Source organism: Notamacropus eugenii, chromosome 2 (assembly GCF_028372415.1).
Source record: "Notamacropus eugenii isolate mMacEug1 chromosome 2, mMacEug1.pri_v2, whole genome shotgun sequence".
NCBI lineage: Eukaryota > Metazoa > Chordata > Mammalia > Diprotodontia > Macropodidae > Notamacropus > Notamacropus eugenii.
Window position 1 is genome coordinate 20,360,277 of NC_092873.1, and position 22,299 is coordinate 20,382,575.

General features: G+C 54.5%; 1 protein-coding gene and 1 long non-coding RNA gene across 4 annotated transcripts; one reads left to right on the forward strand and one right to left on the reverse strand.

The window, feature by feature from the left end:
* Positions 1–37: 37 nt before the first annotated feature.
* On the forward strand, positions 38–20,373 carry TCIRG1 (T cell immune regulator 1, ATPase H+ transporting V0 subunit a3). Of its 3 annotated transcripts, XM_072639345.1 has the most exons (21): positions 38–145; positions 798–899; positions 5,353–5,473; positions 6,439–6,517; positions 7,284–7,513; positions 7,670–7,755; positions 8,413–8,539; positions 9,157–9,239; positions 9,325–9,418; positions 9,876–10,088; positions 12,233–12,383; positions 14,521–14,660; positions 14,903–15,060; positions 15,141–15,231; positions 16,545–16,663; positions 17,155–17,368; positions 18,501–18,623; positions 18,739–18,852; positions 19,259–19,376; positions 19,948–20,125; positions 20,220–20,373. In XM_072639345.1, exons 3-21 carry the CDS (start codon positions 5,357–5,359, stop codon positions 20,302–20,304), a joined length of 2,520 nt encoding a protein of 839 aa, XP_072495446.1. In that variant the 5' UTR covers positions 38–145; positions 798–899; positions 5,353–5,356; the 3' UTR covers positions 20,305–20,373. The 3 variants fall into 3 exon arrangements, with proteins under 3 accessions (XP_072495446.1, XP_072495445.1, XP_072495447.1); XM_072639344.1 differs by lacking the exon at positions 798–899 and having other exon boundaries at positions 61–145; XM_072639346.1 differs by lacking the exons at positions 38–145; positions 798–899; positions 5,353–5,473; positions 6,439–6,517; positions 7,670–7,755 and having other exon boundaries at positions 7,325–7,513.
* On the reverse strand, positions 1,786–2,542 carry LOC140524668 (uncharacterized). The gene is made up of 2 exons (XR_011973793.1): positions 2,462–2,542; positions 1,786–2,169 (listed from the first exon to the last, which is right to left on the reverse strand). It is a non-coding gene; the product is annotated as an uncharacterized lncRNA (long non-coding RNA).
* Positions 20,374–22,299: the final 1,926 nt, after the last annotated feature.

The window sequence follows — 22,299 nt, forward strand, 5'->3', positions numbered from 1 at the left end:
TCCTCCCCTCCGCGGACCCGCCCCACCCGCAGGCTGTCCGCGTAGCCAGCCTGAAGTTGGATCCTCCCTCTGGCGGCCGCGGATCTCTGCAGGAGCGGAGGAGCCAGCGCTGGGCACGGAGCCGGTGCGGGGCGCAGCGTGCTGGGTAAGTGGGCCCGGGCGAAAGTAGAGTGAGCATCCCACCTACCCCGGCCGCAGCCCCCCAACCTACCCCTCGCGCCCTCCCCAGTCCCACCCTGCGGCCCTGGGGTGAGGGAGAGAATCCCGAGACCTGGGTCCGATTCCAGGCTCAGCGCCTCGCTGCGTGCCCCTGGCGGTCCTTCCGTCTCTAGGGGCCTCAGTTTCCCCCTTCGAAAATGTAAAGACCCGGCTTTGGAGGCTCTGGAGCTCGGGAGTACGTGGAGCTGGTGTTCAGGGAGCTGGGGTGGGGGGGGGGGGGGACTGGAGCCCGGACCAGGGATGTTAGAGGACCATAGGGCCTCCAAGGTGCCAAGCGATGAGAGATCGGACAGCTCCAAGGGCCTATCCCCCAATTTGCAGACGTTTGTACTTCTCCAGGTCAAGGGAGGAAATGGGACTTTCCCAACTAAACAGCTCTCAGTGGTGCCTCAGGCCTAGAACCCAGGGCTCCTGGCTCCCAGTCCTGCACCTCCCTTCCCCATTAAGTTTTAAGTTCTTCCTCCTGGCCACCTTTCCAGATCCCCCACCCCCCACCCTGAGAACTACCCACTAGGGTCTCCTGAGCCCAGAGGAAGATCCTGGAGCCACCTCAGAATCATTCTTGTCTCACCTCCTAGGACTCAGGCAGACACAAGCAGGGTGAGTCACAGGCTGACCTGCTGCTGCTGGAAGTCAGCCACTGCCCCAAGACCTTTTCCCAGCCAGCCTTCCCAGCCAAGGCAAGTGTCCTTATTGTTACTTTCCAACTGTCCCCCCCATCCCCTGCCTCAGGACAGAACAGAAACAGCAGCACTGGGCTGGATGGCAGGGGGCCTGGGACCTCTCTCCATCCCCTACCATAGTCCCCTTGGGCTAGTCCCTTCCCTGAGCTTCGGTCCACTACAGTGGGACACGTGGGACATCGTCTGGAACGCACTGTGCGTTCTTGCCCTTGTGCAAAGAAAGATAAGGCAACTGCAGGAGGTGTAATGGTCATTCTTGAGCTTGGATGGGGGGGGCCTCCTTGGGGGACGTGGAGGGAATGTGGCTGAGCTGGGTTTTCCCTTGATTCTTTGTTGTAGAGGGAAGCTTTCGGGAGGCAAAAATGGGGGAGGGACACACAGGAAAATGTACGCAATGAATGAGCAAAAACTAGCAGAAAAAATGTATTTCTGACCTGACTGGAGGACTTGCCCTCAGGGAGCTCTCTGGCTTGGCTTCAGACTACAGACTTCCTTCTATGGGTCTCCAGAGAGTTGAGGGGACACAAAAAAAAGGGGATGGGGGCTTCAGGGAAGCCAGTGAGCAGGCCAGAAGGCAGGCGGCTTCCCAGGACCCAACTTGAAGATGAGAAATGATCCTGGGGAATTCTGGGAACAGTGAGCGCTGCCTGGTTTTGGGGGGGGGGGTTGACCATTGGAAGGGGAACTAATAGGAAATCAGAGCTCACAAGGGCTCTTAGCAAATAGAATGTCAGAACTGGGGGAGGGTCCTTAGAACTTAGAACACAGAAGGTCAGAGCCGCCTTCTGGACAGCCTAGGCTGCCAAAACTCAAATTGTTCAGACTGGGAACTTTGCTAGACTGTAAGATTTGGGGCATCTCTGTGTCCCCCAGGCCCTAGTTCCAAGCACAGCTTATTTTATGCAAGAAGTCTTTAAAGAACCGAAAGTGAAAGTGAGGACTGGGAGCCCCAGTGAATAGGGCCAGGAGCAGAAAGGCGGGCCCTGGGCTGCCTCTCTGGGTGGGGGTTGTGGCTTCCCCTCAGGGCCCTTCCGGGCTTAGGGAGCGGCTGAGCTGGAAACTCCATGAGAGCTATGCTTTGGGGAGACAGACGGACTTCTTCATTCCTCTACTTCCCCTTTTCCAGGCCCTATATGAACTGGTCACCGTGACCTTGACTCATGCGTCCACGTTTCTGGGGGGTTTTCCACTTCCAGTCCTTTTTCTTCCTTTTGTGGCCAGAGTGGTGCTGTTTCTCTCATCCTCCTTTGGGTGGCCATCCATTTCCCTGTCCAGAGATGGGGACAGTAGGTGACCTCTCCCCCCAGGGGAAGTGACTAACCCAAGTGATGTGGACAGCCCCCGCCTCTGTTTGCCTGGGGCTAGAGTGACTTTGCAGAGCCAGCCTTCTGCCTGCAACAGACTGCTGAAGTATAAGATCCCTGAGGGCAGAATATGAGGGCCAGGAAATATCTGTAAATGAATGCATGGAGGAATGAGTGCATGGGTGAATGGATGAATGAGTCTAGGCCCGTGGGGTCAGTGGAGCCTTTAGGGCAACCCCAGTTCTCCCCACTCACCTTCTGTGGCACCCTTCACTTCTGAGAGTCAGCTCTTCAGGTTAGATAGCAGCTCCAAGATGTCCTAATTCTCTCTCATCTGCCTTGCTGGGGAGGCTTGAGGTTACTTGAGTCCACAGGAGTCCATCAGATTGGATGGTTGTCCCCTTGGAAGGCCCAGCAAGTTTACTGTGATTTGGGGAGGACGGGAGCAGAGCTCGGCAGCCAGCTGACATTCAAGCTTCCCTGGCTCAGCCCTTACACCTAAACCCATGGGGAAATGGCAGTGTTTCTTCTGGAGACTACTCCCTGCGGCCCTGGGCAGGCTCAGGCATGGAAGGGGGCTGGGAAAGCAAACCTTTGAGTGTTGGCTGTTTGTTCTTCAAAGGAAACCAAAGTCTGGAACAGGTGGAGTTGGTGAGGCAGGAGGGGGAGAAAGGGAAGGGAGCCTCTCTCTTGTGCTATCTCTCCCTTCTAAATAGCCCCCCAGTCCCCCCAATCTACGTTGTCTGATCTCCCTCCAATTCTGCCAGTCCTCCCCTCCTCCATCATCATCCACAGCAAGGCCCATGGGGGTCACTCAGTTACTTTAGAATGAAGGACATCAGAGCTGGGGGAGACCTTAGAACAGGATCATCGGGGCTGGGAGAGACCTTAGAACGGGGATGTTGGGGCTGGGGGAGAACTTAGAAGGTGGAATGTCAGAAGGGAAGCCTCTCAGTCCTTAGAACATCCGTTCAAGCCCACAGGGCAGCTCTTCCTCTTGGCAGGCATGGTTCTAAATTCTGGATTAGAGACAGACCTCAAGACTTTACAGATTTATTATGTGGAACAACAGATAGATACAAAGTACACACCAAATAGACACCAGGTCACAGGGGCACCTGGGCTGTGCTCAGGAGAATGCTCAGAGATTCCAAGAGCCAAGGCCAGCCTGGAACATCTTCTAAGGCAAGGGGCACAGCTTGGGCAAAGGCTTGTAGTGGGAGAAGAAAGGTCCTATAAGACAAGAACAGTATGTGTCTGCGACACAGAGTGCTCTCAGGGGAAGGCATGTGGGTAGGAGCTGAATGATGGTGGGCCATCAGCACCCACTAAGGATTTAGGTAGCCCAGGAAGATTTTTTCAGTTTGGGGAAGGGTAACTTGGTCAGATGAGCGCTGTAGAATTTCCTCTTGGCAGATGGATTAGGGAGGAGGGAGAGACTGGAGGCAGGGAGGCCAAGGAGGAGGCTGCTGGACAGCATAGGCCAGGAGAGGTGGGCTGAGAGAGCCTGAGCTGGAGGAGGATTCCTGTGAGCAGAGAGGGAGACAGGAGATGTGGCAGAGAAAGGAACGGCAAGGAGTGAGTGTGGGAAGTGACTCGATGAAGACTGATTCTGAGGGGCTGAAGGGGGCTGCCCAGGACAGAGCTGCAGAGCAGTGCCCAGTGTAGGGGGCAGTGGCTGCACAGGAAGGGGCTGCAGGGCAGTCTTTCTTCAGGGTCCCTCTAGGAAGAAGGAATATTCTGGAGGTACTTGCTGTCAACCCACCACCCTGTGCAGCCTTTTTCAGAGCCCCCAGTTCCCCACCTGAGGTCCTTCCCATCCCAACCCCGCTAGTGGGACCCCCTTCCCCAATGCTCCTTTTTATATGGATTGTCTCTCTAGAGTGAGAGATTATGTGGTTTCTATACATGTGTGTATAAAATGAGACAGTATTTGTAAGGCCCTCAGTGTGCAGTGCGTGCTGGGCACAGACCTGCTGGACATGATCACTTATCTGGTTAGTTAGTTACTTCTGTCTGGGTTTCTTGGTTCCTGTCAGTGAAATGTGAGCTCCTTGAGAAAGGGACTCTTTGGGTCTTGCCCATGAATCCCTTGAGCCCAGCACAAGACCCCACACGTAGTAGGGTCTTCATAAAAATTTACTGAATTGTCTGAGGCTGGGGACCACGTCTGCTCCTCCTGCAGCCCTGACCTGGGCCCATGGCTTGAGTCACCAGCTCCCCCACAGACCGCTCTGTGTCCACCACCTTCTGACTTGTCCTGTTTGGGAGAAAGGCCCAGCCGATAAGGCAACAAGCAAGGAAAAGGTGATTTGTTTCCAAATGTTGCATCAACTGGCAAAGAAGTGAAAGACCCAGCCTTTAACCAGCCCCTCCTTCGTCTCTGCCAAACAGGGCCACAAGGTAGTTTGGGTGAAGGCCCTGAGTCAGTGGTTTACGCTGGAGGCCATGTTCACATATGGTCTCGAGTTGGCCTCCCATGTCCCTGCCTTGGTCAGGCCCCATCTGGGCTCCACACAGAGTACCGAGAGGACTCTGATAAGCCTGGCAGTATCTGTCCAGAGGAGGAAGCGTGATTACTATAGTGAGGGCCCTGGATGCTCCCGGAGCTCCATGTGAGCTCCCTGCTGGACCTGACCTCTTCGTTTGTGTAGATGAGTATCCTCAGAAGGGCTATCTGGGGGAGGCCCGCAGAGGACACCCCTTGGTGGGCTGGGGGAAGGGAACGTTCCTGTTGAGGTCCTTCCTGACACAGAGATTCTGAGAATATCATGAATCAGTGTAGGGAACGAGCCCTAGAGTCCCTGTAGCTCTGACTGGTGCCAAGGAAAGAGTACTTACTGTCTCTAGACCTGGGTTCAAATCCCCCTCTGACTTTGGGCAGTTACTTCTGGGCCTCAGTTTCTGTAACATAACCGTCTTGGCCCAGATGGCCTCTACAGCTCTATAGTTGGGATCCCCCAGGCTCACTGTGCATCAAGCACTCAGAGGAGACTCCGTGGAGGCTGGAGACTTGGCTTGAGCCTGGCCAGAGGAGATGATGTGGAGAAAAGCAGCGGTCATCCTTCAGGCTCCAATGGGATGCTGGGAAGCAGCACCTTTGGGTGCTAAGGTCCCACTAACGCCTAACTTCTCTGTGCCCACAGAACCATGGGCTCCATGTTCAGGAGCGAGGAGGTGGCCCTGGCCCAGCTGTTCTTGCCCACAGCCGCTGCCTACACCTGTGTGAGCGACCTAGGAGAGCGAGGCCTAGTGGAGTTCCGAGATGTGAGTGGGGCTGCTGCCTTAGGTGGGAGAGGGTCTCACAAAGTTCCTGGGGTGCCAGAGGAGTCACTGGTGGGCATACTTACCCTCTGGCATCTGGGCTATGAGAGAAACGACTTCCCCAATGTCTCATGGGGACCAATGAACAGAACTCAGGACTCACTCAGGAATCCCCACTTCTCATCAACTGTGTGGCCTTGGTCAAGTCCCTCCCTGTCTCTGAGCCCCAGTTTCCTCCTCAGCAAACCCTTGGGGATGGATCCCTCCAAAGTCCCTTCCACCTCCAAAATTCTGTTTCTGTGATGTGACATCCACTTTAATTTAATTTCCCATCTTATTTTTGTAACAAATAAACATAGTCAAGCCAAACAAATCCCCATATTGGCCACATCCAAAAATGTGCCTTATTCATGCTGAAATGGCACCTTCTCTGTTGGGAGGTGGCTGGCACACCTCACCTTTTTTTTTAAGTGCAGCTCTAGTGATAACTAGCACACGCACGCACTTCTGTGTAAATTATGTGATGCCCATTTTACAGGAGAAAGGACAAAGACCCACAGAGGGGAAAATGACTTCTGCTAAGTCATACAGCCACTTACGGTCAGAACTGGGTCTAGAAATTAGGTCCCCTGCCTTCTAGAACATCCCCTCTTTGCTCCTTTGCTGCCGAATTTTGATTGAGGCCTTTGGGGGTTAGGAATGGGGGATGGGATGAAAGGGACCGGCTGCGCCAGTACTGCCCAGCATCACTGACCCCAAGCTTAAGGAGAGTCATTACAGGGCTGTGTAAGTCAGAGGATGGGGTTCAAATTCTGCCTCCAATGCCTAATGACACTTCAGTTTGTGAAGGGCCCAATAGAGCCTCCAATAGATCTGATCCTGTCAAGGGCTTTAAGGGGCTGGCTGGCAGTCACTGGACCTGCAGGGGGCTCTTGTGATACCTGACCAGCTGGTGTTTCTGGCTGCAGCTAAATGCCTCGGTGAGCACCTTTCAGCGGCGCTATGTTGGGGAGGTTCGGCGCTGTGAGGACCTAGAGAAGACCTTCTGTAAGTGTGAGAATGGGAGCCAAGGCTGGGCTGAGCCAGGCAGGTCTAGAGGTGAAGGGAGAAGAAAGGAGAAAGGCGGCACAGACTATCCGGGCTTTCTCCGGAAGCTGCTGTTCAAGCCTAAGAAGGCGCCAAAGCCCTCCTGGGGTCATTGTGGTTCCCTTTTTGATGGGACAGTCAGGGCTGGGCTGAAGAGAAGGGGGGAAGTGTTTGGGCTACCTGTGCATGTGTTTGTGGCATCAATCTATTGGGTCTCACATAGCGCATCATCCGTAGCACTGGGAAAGGCTTATCTGAGGTCTGGCTCAGGATTGCCTTGTCCAGAACCAGTTTAGTGATATGCTTCGCTCATGCCTTAAAGGGGGATTATGGAGCTTCTTGGTGATTAATCAGCTTTGCTAATGTGAGCCAGGCTTGTTGGGTGGGAAACAGAGGAAGGGGCAGTGAGAGCAAGAGTATGGGCAGCAGGGAGGAAGCGAGGGATGGTGGGAAGGCCATGCTGGTGGATGTTGAGGCAGCACAGGGATTGGGCCAAAGAGGCTCCTCTGCTCTGAGGAATCAAACCTCTGGAAGGTTTTTCTCCAGGCCTATATCTCCAGAGCTGAGACTGGGAGCTGGCACATAGATGCTTGTGGAATAGATTTGTTGACCTCAGAGCATCTAGGAGCTCAGCTGAGGAGGCCCAGGGAGTGGCCTGGGGTTCTCAGCCCAAAGGGCACTGAGTTTCAGCACTAGCATGAGCTGGCCAGTGCCACTCTCTCCCCAGCCTTCCTGCAGGAGGAGGTGAGAAGAGGTGGCCTGACCCTCCCAGAGCCCCAGGGGAACCCGGAGGCCCCACCCCCTAAGGATCTGCTGCGCATCCAAGAGGGGACCCAGCAGGTGGCACAGGAGCTTCGGGAAGTCCGGGGCAACCACCAGGCCATGCGCACGCGGATGCATCTGCTGCAGCAGCACATTGCCGTCCTGCGGCAGGGACCATACACCAGTGGCCAGCATGTTAGTGCCCCCCTGCCTTCTAGGGTTCCTGGTGGGAAGCATGGGTGGGGGGGTAGACTCAAACCATTAGAGTGGGGCTCCCAGGGCTGAGTGGGGTGGGGGCTCCCCATATCTGGGGGTGGGCCCCCTGAATCTGGTTTCCTTGGGGTCCCATAGCTTCCAGATGCCCCACCCAACTGGCCTTTGGAAGAGACTCCTTTACTCGACCCCCAGGCTGGGCCACGAGCAGATCTCAGGATTAGGTACTTGAGAGGGCAGGTGTGGACCTGAAGGGAACCTGGGATATGGGAGCTGGGACAGCCCTTAGAACAGGGAATGTCAGGGCTGGGAGAGATCTAGAACAGGGAATGCTGGGTGAGGGGGAGGGATCTAGAACAGGGTATGACAGTGCCAGGAGGGCTCTAGAACAAGGAGTGCTAGAGCTAGGAGGATCTAAAACAGAGAATGTCAGTGCTGGGAGGTCACTTAGAACAGGGAATGGCAGAGCTGGGGAAGTCTAAAACAGGGAATGGCAAGTTGGGAGGGCCCTAAAGATCCTCTAGTCCAAAATGCCTCCATAGCAAAGGAAGCTGAAAAACGAAGCGCTGATGCCCACGGGCCTTGGCATGTTGGTGCAGAACCAGGCTGAAGATCTAGTTCAGCGCTCTTGCTCCCTGTCTTGCTTCTGCCCATCGGCTGCCTCTTTGGTGTTCCGTGTAACAAGGCAGGAGCTTCTGAGGAGCTTGCACCTGCTGTGAGGGTCCCCACTCTGGGACAAGGTGTCAAAGTGCGGCAGGTTTCAGGGTGGGCATGACTCTGTGCCTCTGCTTGGCTGTCCCCAGGGGTGAGCAGGGGCACAGGATGAGGCTGTCTTGCAGGGGACCCTGGCCCTCTCCCACCCTCATGGGGTCATCTGTTAGTTTTGTGGCAGGAGCCATTCAGCCCTGGCGAGCTGGTGCCCTGGAGCGTCTGTTGTGGCGGGCATGCCGTGGCTACCTTATCTCCAGCTTCATTGACATGGAGGAGCCACTTGAGGACCCCCTGACGGTAAGGGGTCACCCTACCCTTTCTACTGCCCTGGCACGGGCCCCAGGGAAACCATACCAAATTGGGAGGACTCGTTTGCCCTTGTTTGGGTGCCTTCCTAGACCAGTCAGTCACATGAGGACCCAACCCTTCTGCTTGGGGGGTTGTCTGAGGCTCCAGGGTTCAGTGGTCACAATATGGTGCTAATGAGGCCCTTATTGACCCTTCAATCCAGACCAGCCCTGACTCTGGCCTTGGGTTCTTGACTAACCTAGTCACTGAGTGACCCGTGACCCCGGCCTCAATGGACTATTTGACCCAGGCAACTGGTTCACAAATGCGTGGATTTAAGAATCAGGCAGTCCATTAGCATTTATTATGCATTTCTCTCTGCTGTTACACAAAGAAAGGCAAAAACACAGAAATAGCCCCTGCTCTTACCCTAAGGAAGTGTGGTTGATCCAGTACAGACTCAGCCTCCTCTGGGGCTGGGGCAGGGGCTGGGAGTACTGCCTGGCCTCTGCTTTGTGTCCTAAGGACACTGAACGAAGGGCAGTACTGTCTGAGCCCCTGAGTGGGCTGGGGCAGGAGGAAGGGCTGGCTCTGAAGGTCACTCCTGGTGCTGCTCTCTCCTGCAGGGGGAAAGTGTGCCTTGGGTGATCTTCCTCATCTCTTACTGGGGAGAGCAGATTGGACAGAAAATCCGCAAGATCACAGACTGGTGAGTGAGGCCCTCCCCAGCCCTTCTCTCTCCTCCTGCCCCAGTCCCCTCCACGTCACCCACTCCCACCACTCTGTCCCTTCAGTTTTCACTGCAACGTGTTCCCATATCCGGAGCGTGAGGAGGAGCGTCTGGCCAGCTTGCAGCACCTGCAGCAGCAGAAACAGGACCTTGGTGTGGTGAGTCCCAAGAGAAGGGTGAGCCAGACGAGGCCAACCCGTGTCTGGGCAGGGCTTGGCTCTCCAGCATCCTTGACCCTGCCGGGGAGGGGGCGGCTTATTCCAGTGGGAGACATTGCCAAGGGCCCCCTGCCCCTACCATTGTTCCAGTCCCTCCCAGTCCCTCCTCTATGAGTTAGCCAACCATCATCTATTAAGCACCTGCTGTATGCCAGGCCCTGGAGATCAAGACTGAAATGGAACAGTTCCTATCTCAAGGTGCTTACAGCCTCCTGGGAGAGTTAACAGGAAGGGGATGTGGGGCTGTAAGAAGGGCCAGAGTCTAGGATCCTTGCACAGAAGACGTTGAAGCCCAGAGAAGGCAGTGGCTTGGAGACTTTGGGAAGTCCAGAAGGCCGGGGAAGCTGCCCCAGACTCATAGGTGTCTGACCATCCCTTGCTCGGCCCCCTTCCACAGGTGCTCCAGGAGACGGAACAGTTCCTGGGGCAGGTGCTCCATCGAGTCCAAGGTGTATTGCCCTTGTGGCAAGTGCAAATCCGCAAGATGAAGGCCGTCTACCTAATGCTCAACCAGTGCAGCCTCAGCGTCACCGACAAGTGCCTCGTTGCCGAGGTCTGGTGCCCGACACGAGACCTCCTAACCTTGCAGCAGACCCTGAATGAGAGCTCGGTGAGTCCCCGGTCTGGGCAGGGCAGGCTCCAGGGCGCTCACCCAAAGCCCCATTTTCCCACCAATGTCCACGGCCCATAAGGTCACACAATGCTGGCGGGCCTTGCTTTCTTCACACTTCCCATGGGCAGCAGAGCCCTTTGCCCACTCTGCCTACAGCAGTTCATGCTTTGAAGATTAAATGAAGGTGCCTGCATGGAGCTCTTCGAAAAAGAAAGGAGCAGTTCTTTCCTGAGCACATTAATGTCAACAAAGCCCTAACTCTCTCAACATTATGGGCAGGAGTGCTGGGATTATTATCCCATTTTACAGAGGAGGAAACCAAGGCTCAGAGAAGGGGGAAGTAAGTTGTCAGAGACCACAAGGCCACTGAGGGTCAAAACCTCCCCTCCACCACAGTACTTCTAGCACTAGAACTACATGGCTGTTAACAGTCTACAAATATTATCTTCTCCAGATGGCACTCCCCTGCTTAAGAGTTTGTCCTTAGCTCCTCATTGCCAATAGCAATAATACTGCTTATTACCCTAATTTCATAATTAGTATTATAACTCTAATGCTAATAATGACGATTATATTGTGATTTAAGGTTTGAAAAGAACTTTATAGATGTTATCTCATTCAAACCTGCGGAGCAGGCACTGTAGGTATTATTCTCCCCATTTCGCAAATAAGGAAATTGAGGCTCAGAGAATTTCAGTAATTTGTCCATAGTGCACAAGCTAAAAAAGGTCTGAGGCCTTCTTCACCAGACACGGTGTTCTCTCCATGGTACCTCACTTTCCAACAATGGAAAGTCCAAACACTTTTACCTGATGTTCAAGGCCCTTTACTCCTTGGTACTACTGTACCTGACATGATTTTCTCATGTTCCTGTGCCCCCCCAGACTGACATCCCCACTATCCCCCACCTTTCCTGCCTTTACATTATCCACACACATACAGCCCATACCCTCTTTCCTTTCGTCTTTGCCCTGAATAATTCTGATCATTCTTTAGGAACCAGCTTCTGCCTCACTTCCTGGGTGGCCCTCCTCGGCATGCCCAGACCAGGGGGATATCGCCCTCCTCTTAGTTCCATGGCCCTTCACTCCCTCACTGTTCCTCACAGACAAAGTTGCATTTCCATGCTTTTGCACAGTGCAGTGGGAACTGTATTTGGCCATAAGGGATCAGAGGCTTGTGAGTGGAGTACTTCAATCTAATCCCCCAAATCTGTGTCATGAAAATTTCATCCCCTTCCTTGCCCTCCACTGGGGAACTGGAAATGCACCTTTCTGAAGCCGGATGGGCAGAAATGCCCTTTTTATCCACTTCAAAGGGAAGGAAGGATAATCCCTTGGGGAGCTCCCAGTGGTCCTCCATGCACTCTGCCAACCCCCCAAACAGCCCCTCTGCTCCAGTGAGCTATTGGAGCTGCCAGGTTCTCATGCCACCCCTCTAGTTGTACCTTGGCACTAAGGGCAGCTGACCTCCCCTTGCTCCTCTCTGGGGGGTGATGCCCGGGAGTGCGCAGTAACAGGTGAAGCCTAAGGCTTTTTTATGCCCTATACATGGGCTCTTCCATCTGCACTCCTGCTTCTCTCCTCCCCCTTGATGACCCTACTTGTGTCACGGTTCAACACAGTCTCCATTAACGACTGGGTCACAGATCATTCTTTCTAGAATCTCTAGCCTCTTAGTCTCCATTTCCATTTACCTCTTCTTCAGGGTAATTAACAGCTCCTCTGCCTTCAGAGCATGGTTTTTAAAGATCAAAATCTTCCTTTTGGCAAAAATTATTTAATGTTGTTCAGTCTTCAGTCTTGTCCTTCCCGGTGATCCCATTTGGGGTTTTCTTGGCAAAGATGCTAGAGTGGTTTGCCATTTCCTATTTACAGATGAAGAAACTGAGGCAGGCGGGGTGAAGTGACTTGCCCAGGATCGCATAGCTAGTGTCTGAGGCTGGACTTGAACTCACTTCTTTTTAACTCCAGGCTCAGCGCCGTGGTGCCAGTTTGCATTTTTTTCTTTGTGTGTGCTTTGTATCTTGTGTATCGGTTATATCCCCCAACAGAATGTAAGGTCCTTGAGGACAGGAATCAGCACAATGCCCACATCTCATCAAATTATCTGTTGCCCTGTTCTCTTTCCTCTCCTGCTAGCTCCGAAGTGGAGCAGGTGTGGGAACTGTAGTCCATCGAATCCCCTCCAGAGACTCGCCCCCAACACTCGTCCGCACCAACCGATTTACCGCCAGCTTCCAAGGCATTGTGGACGCCTATGGTGTGGGACGCTATCAGGAGGTGAACCCAGGTGAGCATTCCTGCGTCAGAAATCTGTCGAGGTCAGGCCAGTTGACAGATGGGGCCAGAGGGACAGTTTGAGGGAGGCCACATTTTCCTTTCAGTCCTGGGTGGTGATATCCCGACACAGCCCAGCTTGCCCCAAGGCGAGATAGCATAGCAGTAGCTATGGTCATGGTCAGGAACAGCTGGGCTCAACATGTATTATCTGTGTGATTCTGGGCAGGCAATTACTTTTCTCACTCAGCCTCAGTTTCCTTATCTGTAAAATAAGGGAGCTGGACTCTGTGACCCAATTCTGCATCCTTCACCTTGGCTTGCTCTCTCTCAACGGGTTTGAATTTGGGTTTGCCTAGGTAGGACCTGATAGGGTCCTAGGACCTTGGGCCTGGGAAGGATCCATTTTCCCCCACTGAGGAATCTTTTTTCTAGCCTCTGTGACAGGGGGTCCTCCAGCTATGGATGAGGAAACCCCCCCTGGGACAAATCAGCCCAGCCCAGGCCAGTCCATGCTGGATGCATTGTTAGGAAGGGCTTCCCTGCCCTGAGCCACCAAAACCTGCTTACCTGTATCATCCATCATACACAGCTCCATTTCTCCCACAATGCCCTTCCCTCACTCAAAAATGAACAGAAACAGGTCATAAACAAAAATAAAAAGGAAGCCGGTGACTCACTCCAAGGTACCACCATGTTACTGGCAGCCCAGTTCTGCCCTCAGGGCCATGAAGAGCAAAGCTAAACTTCCTCCGCCAAGCACAGCCACCCCAAGCCCGCTCTCCTCCAGCCAAATGTCCTGGTTCCTAAGGATGGTTCTCGTGATGTCCTCTCCAGGCCCTTCCTGACTGTCCTCTTCAGGAGCCTCCCCAGCTGCAAAACACCCTTCCTCGTTGGTGGGGCCTGGGGCTGACCACTGGCCTCTAGGTGGGGTTGGAGCCAGACTTTTGTCCCAGGATCTAATTAGCTCACACAGCTGCTAGGTCACTGCTCACGTTCATGGAGCTCACCACCCACCAACTCCCAGATCGTTTTTGCACAAGCAACTGTTCAGACAGGCCTCTCTGCCTCTGCATGGACCAAAGTACCCCAAAGTCTTTCTCTGTCTCTCTTCTCTCTCTCTGTCTCCATCTCTCCTTCTCTTTCTTTCTCCTTTTCTGTCTTTGTCCTTGTCTCTCTCTCTCTCTCTCTGTCTTTTGAAAAAGGAAACTTTACAAAGTTTGAATGGTAAAGATTAGTGGGGTTCACACTGATCCCCCAAATTCACAGACTTGGGACCAAAGGGAGGAGAAATATGGGCCAAAGAACAGGGCATGTTCTTGCCACAGTGGGGCATGTGTTTGTGGGGCTTAGTCCTCCTAAGGGGACTGGATCTAGTTGTAAGCATCAGAACCAGGGGTAGGTGACAGGCCAACTTTCTGGCTGTGATGGACAGGACAGCCACATCCCTGGAGGGCCGCTGCTGGACCCAGAACCTTGGCCTGGGTTCGAGTCAGGACAGTGATGTGTCTGTTCCAAAGAATGTCCTCTAGATGAGTGTTGGGCCACATAGAACTGAGCAGTGTAGACCAGGCACTGTCAGTGTGGACCAGTCAAGCACTTTCTCAGTATCCTTAAGCCTCCTTGTGTCTCCATCCTGGATCTTCCACCCTTCCTGGAGCGGCTAGCAGCTAGTGTTTCTATCTTGAAGGAGCAATGACCTTCACCAGCTGTGTGAGCTTGAGCAAGCTGCTTGCTTTGCCTGGGCCTCACCTTCCCCCCTATAAAGTGTAGGGGTTGTGCTAGGTGGCCTCCAAGGTCCTTTCCACCTTCCCAGGGTTCCCCTCATTCTCATAGTGGAGGCCTCTAGGGGTGGGGCCCAAGGGAGCACCAGTCTGGCACAGCCCAGGGAGCACCTATATCCACCCCCGCTGGGACTGGCTGTGTGCAGTTAGGGCATGCTGAGATACATGCTGAGAAGGGAGGGGATGTCCTAGGGAGTGTGCTGGGTGCAGCAGAGCAGAGTTTGGACCCAAACTTTGCCTCCTGGCTGTACTTACCACCTCTGTGCCTCAGTCTCCCATCTGTCAGAGGCTGGAATTGAAGCAGGCCAGCTGAGGAGGGGCTTGGACCTTGGGCTCACATGTCTCATGGACCTTCTCCTCCCACAGCCCCTTACACAATCATCACCTTCCCCTTCCTCTTTGCTGTCATGTTTGGGGATGTGGGTCACGGGCTCCTCATGTTCCTCTTTGCCCTGGCCATGGTACTTGGAGAGAATCGGCCCAGCATGAAGGCCTCGAAGAATGAGGTGAGGGGCATGGGGGAGGGCAGGGGGGCTGAGGGCTCTGGGAATTGGCAGCTTAGTCCTGTCACTTCCTAGCTTGGGCCCAGCTTCCTCTGCAGTCTCAGATCCCTCCCCAGGCCAGATCTGTGACACTGCTGTCTTGCTCTAAATCCTGGGAGCCTGGGAGGAGCGGGGGAGAATGGATGGGCCCCAGGCTGGGGGCTGTTCTCCCTGGACACTGGACCCCCAATTCTCAACCTTCCCAGATCTGGAGGACTTTCTTTGAAGGCCGCTACCTGCTTCTGCTCATGGGGGCCTTCTCTATCTACACTGGCTTCATTTACAACGAATGTTTCAGTCGAGCTACCACCATCTTCCCCTCGGGCTGGAGTGTCAAGACCATGGCGAGCCAGTCCAACTGGAGGTGAGGTTCTACCCTGCCCCACAGAGGCCCCTCCTCCCCACTTACCTGCTGATGCCCCCTAACAATCCTCTGTCTTATAGCTCAGCATTTCTGGCCAACCACCCAGTCCTCAGCTTGGATCCCAACATCACTGATGTCTTCCGGGGACCCTACCCCTTTGGTATCGACCCGGTGAGTCCTAGGCTGTCAGAGCTGGACGGGCCTTTAAAACATAGACTGGCAGAGACAGGAGGGATCTCAGAACAGAGAATTTCAGAGCTAGCAGGGACATTAGAGGTTAGAATGGCACTGTTGGGCTGGAGAGGCTTAAAATATGGAATATCAGAGTTAGATTGTGTCACAGAACACAGAACATAAGAGTGTCAGAGCTGGGAGCCTTATCACCTCATTTTTAAGATGGAGAAACTGAGGGCAGAGAGGGGAAGGAAGCAAAATACAAAACCCTATAGGAGTTGAGGAGGGACCCTCACTCCCAACTAGGAGGACCATGGCTACTGGGGCAGTTAAGCTGGATTTCAGAGGATGGGAAGAGGATTTTCTTGGGTAACCATAGTTTCGGGAGTATGTACATGGGAGCAAGACTGGGGCAGGTCTGTGGGGTGCTGAAATCCCATTGACAGAAGGGGCTTGAGACGAGTCCAGACCAAGCTGGACCTTGACAATGTCTCTGACAAAGGCACATCCAGCCTGTGCTGGGGAGTAGCTCACAACCGCCCCTCGCCTTGGCAGGGTCAAGAGCCTTCAGGGAAAGGCTGGGACAGGAAGCCAGGTCCGGATTGAGGGGCAATGGGGAGCCATTGACATTTATGAGTGGTGGGGTCAGACCTTTTCCTTCAGAAGCCGACTGTGGCAGCTTGTGTAGAATGGACCCAAAGAGGGAGATGCCTTGAGGTCACTGGAGTCACCTTGGTGAGGGTGGGGGGGTCAGGATGACAGAGGATCTGTGCCATTGGAGGAACTCCTGAAGGCAGTTGGAGTATCTATTGGAGAAGAGAAGATTCAAGGGGACCAGCACTGATTAGACCCCTACTGTATGCCAAACCACGTGCTGGGCACTAGGGGAAATACAGTCCCACTCTCATGGAGGTCACAGCCTAGAAGAAAATTATAAACACAGCATTATATAACTAGTCATGAAGGAAACGGGCATTCTCTAAGAGGTGAAACTAGGGAGGGAGGGAGGGCATGAAAGGCAGTGGGAACAGCTTGAGCAAAGGCTCTGAGGTGGAGAATTCCCTTCTGAGGCCACCCCCTCCTCAGACTTGGCCCCCTTTCATGAATAACCACATAATGCAGCAGGGGTTTAATCAGTGTTAGTTGAAGGAAGGTGGCAGGGAAGCAGAGAGTTGAGCATGTTGGGAGGGGTGGGCTGTAGTGTCACATGCTGCAGAAACAGTAACAAGGTGAGGGAGGGGGCCCAGGAGCTCACATCCTCCCTCCTTCAGGACCTGAAGCCTCTGACTATCCCCTCCCCTCATGGTTAGATCTGGAGTCTGGCCATCAACCACTTGAGCTTCCTCAATTCTTTCAAGATGAAGATGTCAGTGATCCTGGGCATCCTGCACATGACCTTTGGGGTCATCCTGGGTGTTTTCAACCACCTGTGAGGCCTGGGGCAGGGGCAGCCTGAGGGCTGGGGGGACAGCCTGGGGACTAAGGGGGCAACCTGGGGGCTGGAGGGACAGCCTGAGGGCTGGGGGGACAGCCTGGGGACTGAGGGGGCAACCTGGGGGCTGAGGGGGCAGCCTGAGGACTGGGGGGACAGCCCGGGGACTGGGGGGGCAACCTGGGGGCTGGGGGGACAGCCCAGGGACTGAGGGGGCAACCTGGGGGCTGGGGTGACAGCCCGGGGACTGAGGGGGCAACCTGGGGGCTGAGGGGGTAGCCTAAGGGCTGGGGGGACAGCCTGGGGACTGAGGGGGCAGCCTGGGGGCTGAGGGGAACAGCCTGAGGGCTGAGGGGGCAGCCTGGGGGCTGGGAGGCAACCTGAGGGCTGAGGGGACATCCTGGGGGCTGAGGGGGCAACCTCGGGGCAGGGCAGAGATAGGATGGAGGGGCCAGGACTCCCCAGCAGCCTCTCACCTTCTCCCACAGACACTTTCGGCAGCCCCACCGGCTCTTGCTGGAGTTTTTGCCGGAGATGCTTTTCCTCCTGGGCCTCTTTGGCTACCTGGTGTTCATGATTGCCTACAAGTGGCTGTGCTTCTCAGCCGCCAGCTCGCCCAGGGCACCCAGCATCCTCATCCACTTTATCAACATGTTCCTCTTCTCCCGGAGCCCCACCAACGAGCCCCTGTACACCCACCAGGTGAGCTCAGAGGGAACCCCTCACATTAACAAGGGCCTGCTCTGCCGGGCACAGGCTAGTGCTGGGGATGCAGAACCAGGAGTGGAACAGCCCTTCCCACAGGGGCAACAGAAGGCCATGGGAGGAGCCAAGGGGGGAGTCAGGAGAGCCAGGATGGACTTTTCCTTCTGCCACGAGTCACTTTAACTTTGGGCTAGACAGTCTCTAAGGTTCCCCCCAGCTCTGCTTCCTGGGAGCCCAGGGACATTTGCTTTTTAAGACCAATTTTATGGGAATGAGAATCATAGTTCATTGAGGGTTGGCAGGGACCTCCAATGTGGCCTGCAGAAGCATCCCCAACAAGGGGCCCTCCAACCTCTGCCCCCCTGCCCAGGGCAGCTCCTTTCTTTGAGGGTGGTCCCCCTGACATCAGCTTCAAGAGGCATCTTTTTATTCTCCCCCACATTGTGCCCAGATTGCTGCCTCCTCCCCAAGTCTTTCAGGAAGGTTACAGTAGTTCTCAGGTTCCTGAATCTTCTCTTCTCCAGGCTATACATGCTCCCCCCACTTTTGTCTTATACCCCTCCCCAGTGGTCTACCCATCAAACAGCCAGCGTGTCCATATATACATGAATAGGTGTACATACATGTGGTATGCTACACCATACACCTAGTTGGTATAAGAAAAAAACTTCCTAATAATTAGTAAGAATGCACTGCCTTGGGAGGTAGTGAGTCCCCTGTCCTTCCCTGGGGATCAGGGTCAGGGCTAGAGAAGGGAGGCTGCTCCCATGGGGGTGTCCCTGGGGCATCATCCTCTGGGATGAGGTGGCAAAGTACAGTCCCCTCCTTTAAGCCAATCATTAAGAATTGGAAAACCTGCTTCCTTCAGGAGATGGAAGGGCTGAGGCCGCCTGTACATAACAATGCTGTATTCTCTGGGCTGGAGAGATCAGCCAGCTCCCTCCCAGGGCCTGGCAGACACATCCCGAGGGTTAGGCAGGGAGTCTGGGGGGCTATTCTTCTCATCAGGGAGGCCTCCATGGCTGAAGTGACATCGCCAGTGTCTGGAGGGGTGGGAAGTGTGTTGGGTACGGCTGGGGGCCCTGACTCTGGTCTCTGCCTTGTAGTCGTGTCACTCTGTTGTCCACAGGAGCCCGTGCAGATGTTTCTGGTGATCCTGGCTCTGGCCTCTGTGCCCGTCCTTCTTCTGGGGACACCCCTATATCTGTACTCCCAGCACCATCGGAGGAGACGGCTGGGCCACCAACTGCAGGTATGGAACTGGGAGTGGGCACTGTAGTGGGGGAGAGATGGACAAAGGGCATGGGCATGGGGGACCCTGCCTTCCTGCCCACCTGACACAGCCTGACCCATCTGTCTGAGACTAGGGCTCCTCGGAGAAGACCCACCTTCTGGGGGTGACCGAGGCAGAACCCTCGCTGAACGGACATGGGGCCGAGGAAGATGAGGAGAAAGCCAGTCATGCAGAGGAGGAGCCCAAAGTGAGTCCCTGCCCCTCCTACTCCCCTCACCCTTGGGATCCTCATCTGTGGGAACCCCCTGCTCTGAACCTCCACATCCTCCTATGTAAGAAGGGGCACATCATACATACTTGCTGGGCACAGCCCCCCTCCTCTTCCACCCAGCCTGATTTCTGGAATTCACGGACAGCTGGGCATGGGACCAGGAAGTTGTGGGTTGGACGCCCACCTCAGACATTTCATAGTTGTGTGACCACTGGCAAGTCACTTCCTTTTCTGAGCCTCAGTTTCCCCATCTGTAAAGTGGGGGTGCTCCCAGGCTTGGCATACCTGGATGGGATGCTGAGATGGGAGCACCTGCGTTTTTCCGTCCCTTCTTCCTGCTCCGTGAGCCTCACGCCCTCCTCCTCGTTCCCACCCCTTGTAGTTTGAATTCTCAGAAGTCTTCATGCACCAGGCCATTCATACCATCGAGTACTGTCTGGGCTGCATCTCCAACACTGCCTCCTACCTTCGTCTCTGGGCCCTGAGCCTGGCCCATGCCCGTGAGTACCACCACTGCTACAGGGACTGGGTCACCCTGCCTGAGGGGCTCAGGCATCCTTTTCCCCAGTGTCTGAGGATCCAGCAGCTGTCCCCGAGGTCCAGGAGTCCTGGCCCCCAGCCCCCAGCCGGCTGGCTCCCTGTGCAGGCAGACCCACCCCTTCCTTAGCCTTGGGGAGTTTCCAGGCTCTCCATGTTAGTTTTGGGGGAGATAAGGCCTGTGCATTTTCCAGGTCAGTCAAAGCTAGGAGCTGAGATGGACCTTCTTGCTCAGTACAGACTCGCAGTCCTTGGCTGGGGTGGATCCTTGGAGCTGGGCTGGTCAGAGGGGGTTTTATGGGAGACCTTTAGAACCCCTGGGCCAACCTCCCTCATTTTACAAGTGGGGAAACCAAAGTTCAGAGAATAAAAGACATGGAGTGAGTTAGAATGGGGATGGATGGATGGATGGATAGATGGATGACTAAAGACACCACAGGGTAAATGGTTGGGGGGATTGGGGGTGCTCTGGGCCTCAGTTTTCTCTTCTGCAGAATCAGAATGAGCATACATACACCTCTGTGCCCCCTGCAGAGCTCTCAGAGGTGTTGTGGGCCATGGTGATGCGCATTGGTCTGGGCATGGGCCGGGACATGAGGGTGGGCAGCTTGGTGCTGGTGCCCGTCTTTGCTGCCTTTGCGGTCCTCACCGTGGCCATCCTGCTGGTGATGGAGGGGCTGTCTGCTTTCCTGCATGCCCTGCGTCTGCACTGGTGAGTTGGGGGAGAAGGGGCTGCTGATCGTGGACCTGGGTATTGCGGCCTCCCCCAACTGCCTACCCCTCTCATGGCCCGGCTTGGCCCACAGGGTGGAGTTCCAGAACAAGTTTTATGCTGGCACCGGCTACAAGCTGAGTCCGTTTACCTTCAAGGTGGAGGAGAGCGCCCTGTAGAGCTGCACGTGATGCACACCTGTAACCCCCAGAGTGCTACCAAAGAGCAATACAGGAGAATTGAAAGGGCCCCGGCTCAGCTTCTTTTGCTTGGTTGGTTGGGGGTGTGGGCCAGGAGGGGACCATATCTGCCTGCACACGTATCTCCGGGTGTTTGGGTGTTGAAGCCCGCTTGTCACTCTCTAGCTGTGTGACCAGTGACGAGGCAACCTGAGTGATCTTTGCACCCCTTCCCATAGGGTTGGTGTGCAAACTGTCATCCTCAACATTAACTAAGCACCTACTGTGTGCTAAGTGCTAGAGATAAAAGAGTCAGACCCTTCCCCACCTATTCTCAGACTTCCCCACTGGCAGTCACATTCCCCTGATCTGTTTGCTTCTCCATAAGGCACCAAGGTTGTCACTAGATAGGTATCAGCTGAGTGTACCTTAATCTCCTTACACCCTGACCCCTGCACCTGCACGCTCCGGCCAGGAAACAATGACCTTCACCGACCCAGAACTTTCAATGTTGGCTAAGGGCTCGATGTTTAAGGGCATTATTGGCAATTTCCAGATGAGAAGACAGGAGTGATTTTGTCCCAGGCTCACCCCTGGGAGTGGAGCTGGAATGTAAGCCTTGCCAGCAGGGGATGGGGAGGATGTTTGGCTGTTTGCTGGCTTCTATTAAAACTAAGCTGCGCCTGAATTCTAGAGAAGCTAAGCCTGTTAGCTCACTAAGTGCTATGGCGCAGGGGAGGAGGAGAAGCACTGAGCTTGTCATTCTGAAACCTACTTTTGAACCCTGACATTATTAGCTTTATAAGCTGTGAGACCCTGAACAAGTCCCTTCACCCCTCCAAGCCTCAGTTTCTTGATTTGTAAAAAAATAGGCTGAGGAATTCTTGTATAATGTGCCTTGAAGTTATGAGGGGAGTTATGGGATACCCCAAGGGGCGGGGCATCGGCCATGGGAGTCTGGAGGCCAGTTAGGACAGGAAACGGGGGTGGCTCTGGGTCCTGCCTCTGCCTCCTTCTCTGGGAGGGGATGAGGAGGCGCTTTCTCAGCCTGCACCCAGGAGGCAAAGGATCCTTCCTGATGGCTCAGGGTGGGGGGTGGGAGGTGGGAGGACAAAGCCCCTTTTGTGGCCAACGCAGTGCAGACTCGGCCTTGGCCTTGCTCCTGGCTCTGGCAGGATTTGAGCCTCTTGGCTGACCTGGCAGGGAGAGAACATAAGGCTTGTAATGGAAGATGAGCTCTTTGGCTGGGCTGTGGCCTAAGAAACCTCTTTCGTCTTGATGCCACTCCCCAGTGCCAGATACTGTTGTCGAGCTCCCTCCCAGGGATGTGTAGCAGCCCTGTGCAAACCTCTGGCTGCATTGGTGGCACTGAAGCCTGGGGGAGTCAGGACTGAGAAAGATCTCACCACTTTGAATCCAGCTTATGCTCACTACAGAACAGTGTCATCTCCCAAAATCAACTTCATAAATTTGAGATGGGAGTGGGGAGGTGGGCAGCTATTTGGAAAAAATACATATCAGCAGTCTGATGTGGTGGTCCAGAAAGCCAAGGAGATCTTGGACTCCATTAAGAGGGAAGGAGCTTCCAAGAATGAGATGATGGAAAGCTGGAGCAGCCCAAAGGAAGGCACCTAGGCTGTGCCTCAGGGGATCAGTTGAAGGAATTGAGCATATTTAATGTGGGGAAGAGGCTTGCAGGGCACAGGAGGCCACTTCTCAGAGCCATTACATGGCTGTGGAAAACAACAAACTAACTAGTCCGTGGCTCCAAACTAAGACCTGCTGCCCTGAGCTGTCCTGGGCTCTCCCTCCCCAAGTCTGGGTGACCACCTGACAGAGAGAATAAGAATGATGACAGTAAAAATGCCAGTGGCTACAGTAACGTAGCACCTTAAGGCTGCCAAAGCGTTTTAAAGATGAGGAAACTGAGGCAGAGCGGTGAAATGACTGAGGGTTGGAGAGCTGGGAGGGTTTGAATGTAGGTCCAGCAAAGGG

What these genes read in the sequence shown, in the direction of transcription:
- TCIRG1 (XM_072639345.1), top strand. Translation starts at nt 5,357, where the DNA reads ATGGGCTCCATGTTCAGGAGCGAGGAGGTGGCCCTGGCCCAGCTGTTC. An exon ending in AGAAACAGGACCTTGGTGTG is followed by an intron (nt 9,419 to 9,875) that starts GTGAGTCCCAAG and finishes CCCCTTCCACAG; the next exon opens with GTGCTCCAGGAGACGGAACA. An exon ending in CTGGGTGTTTTCAACCACCT is followed by an intron (nt 16,664 to 17,154) that starts GTGAGGCCTGGG and finishes CTTCTCCCACAG; the next exon opens with ACACTTTCGGCAGCCCCACC.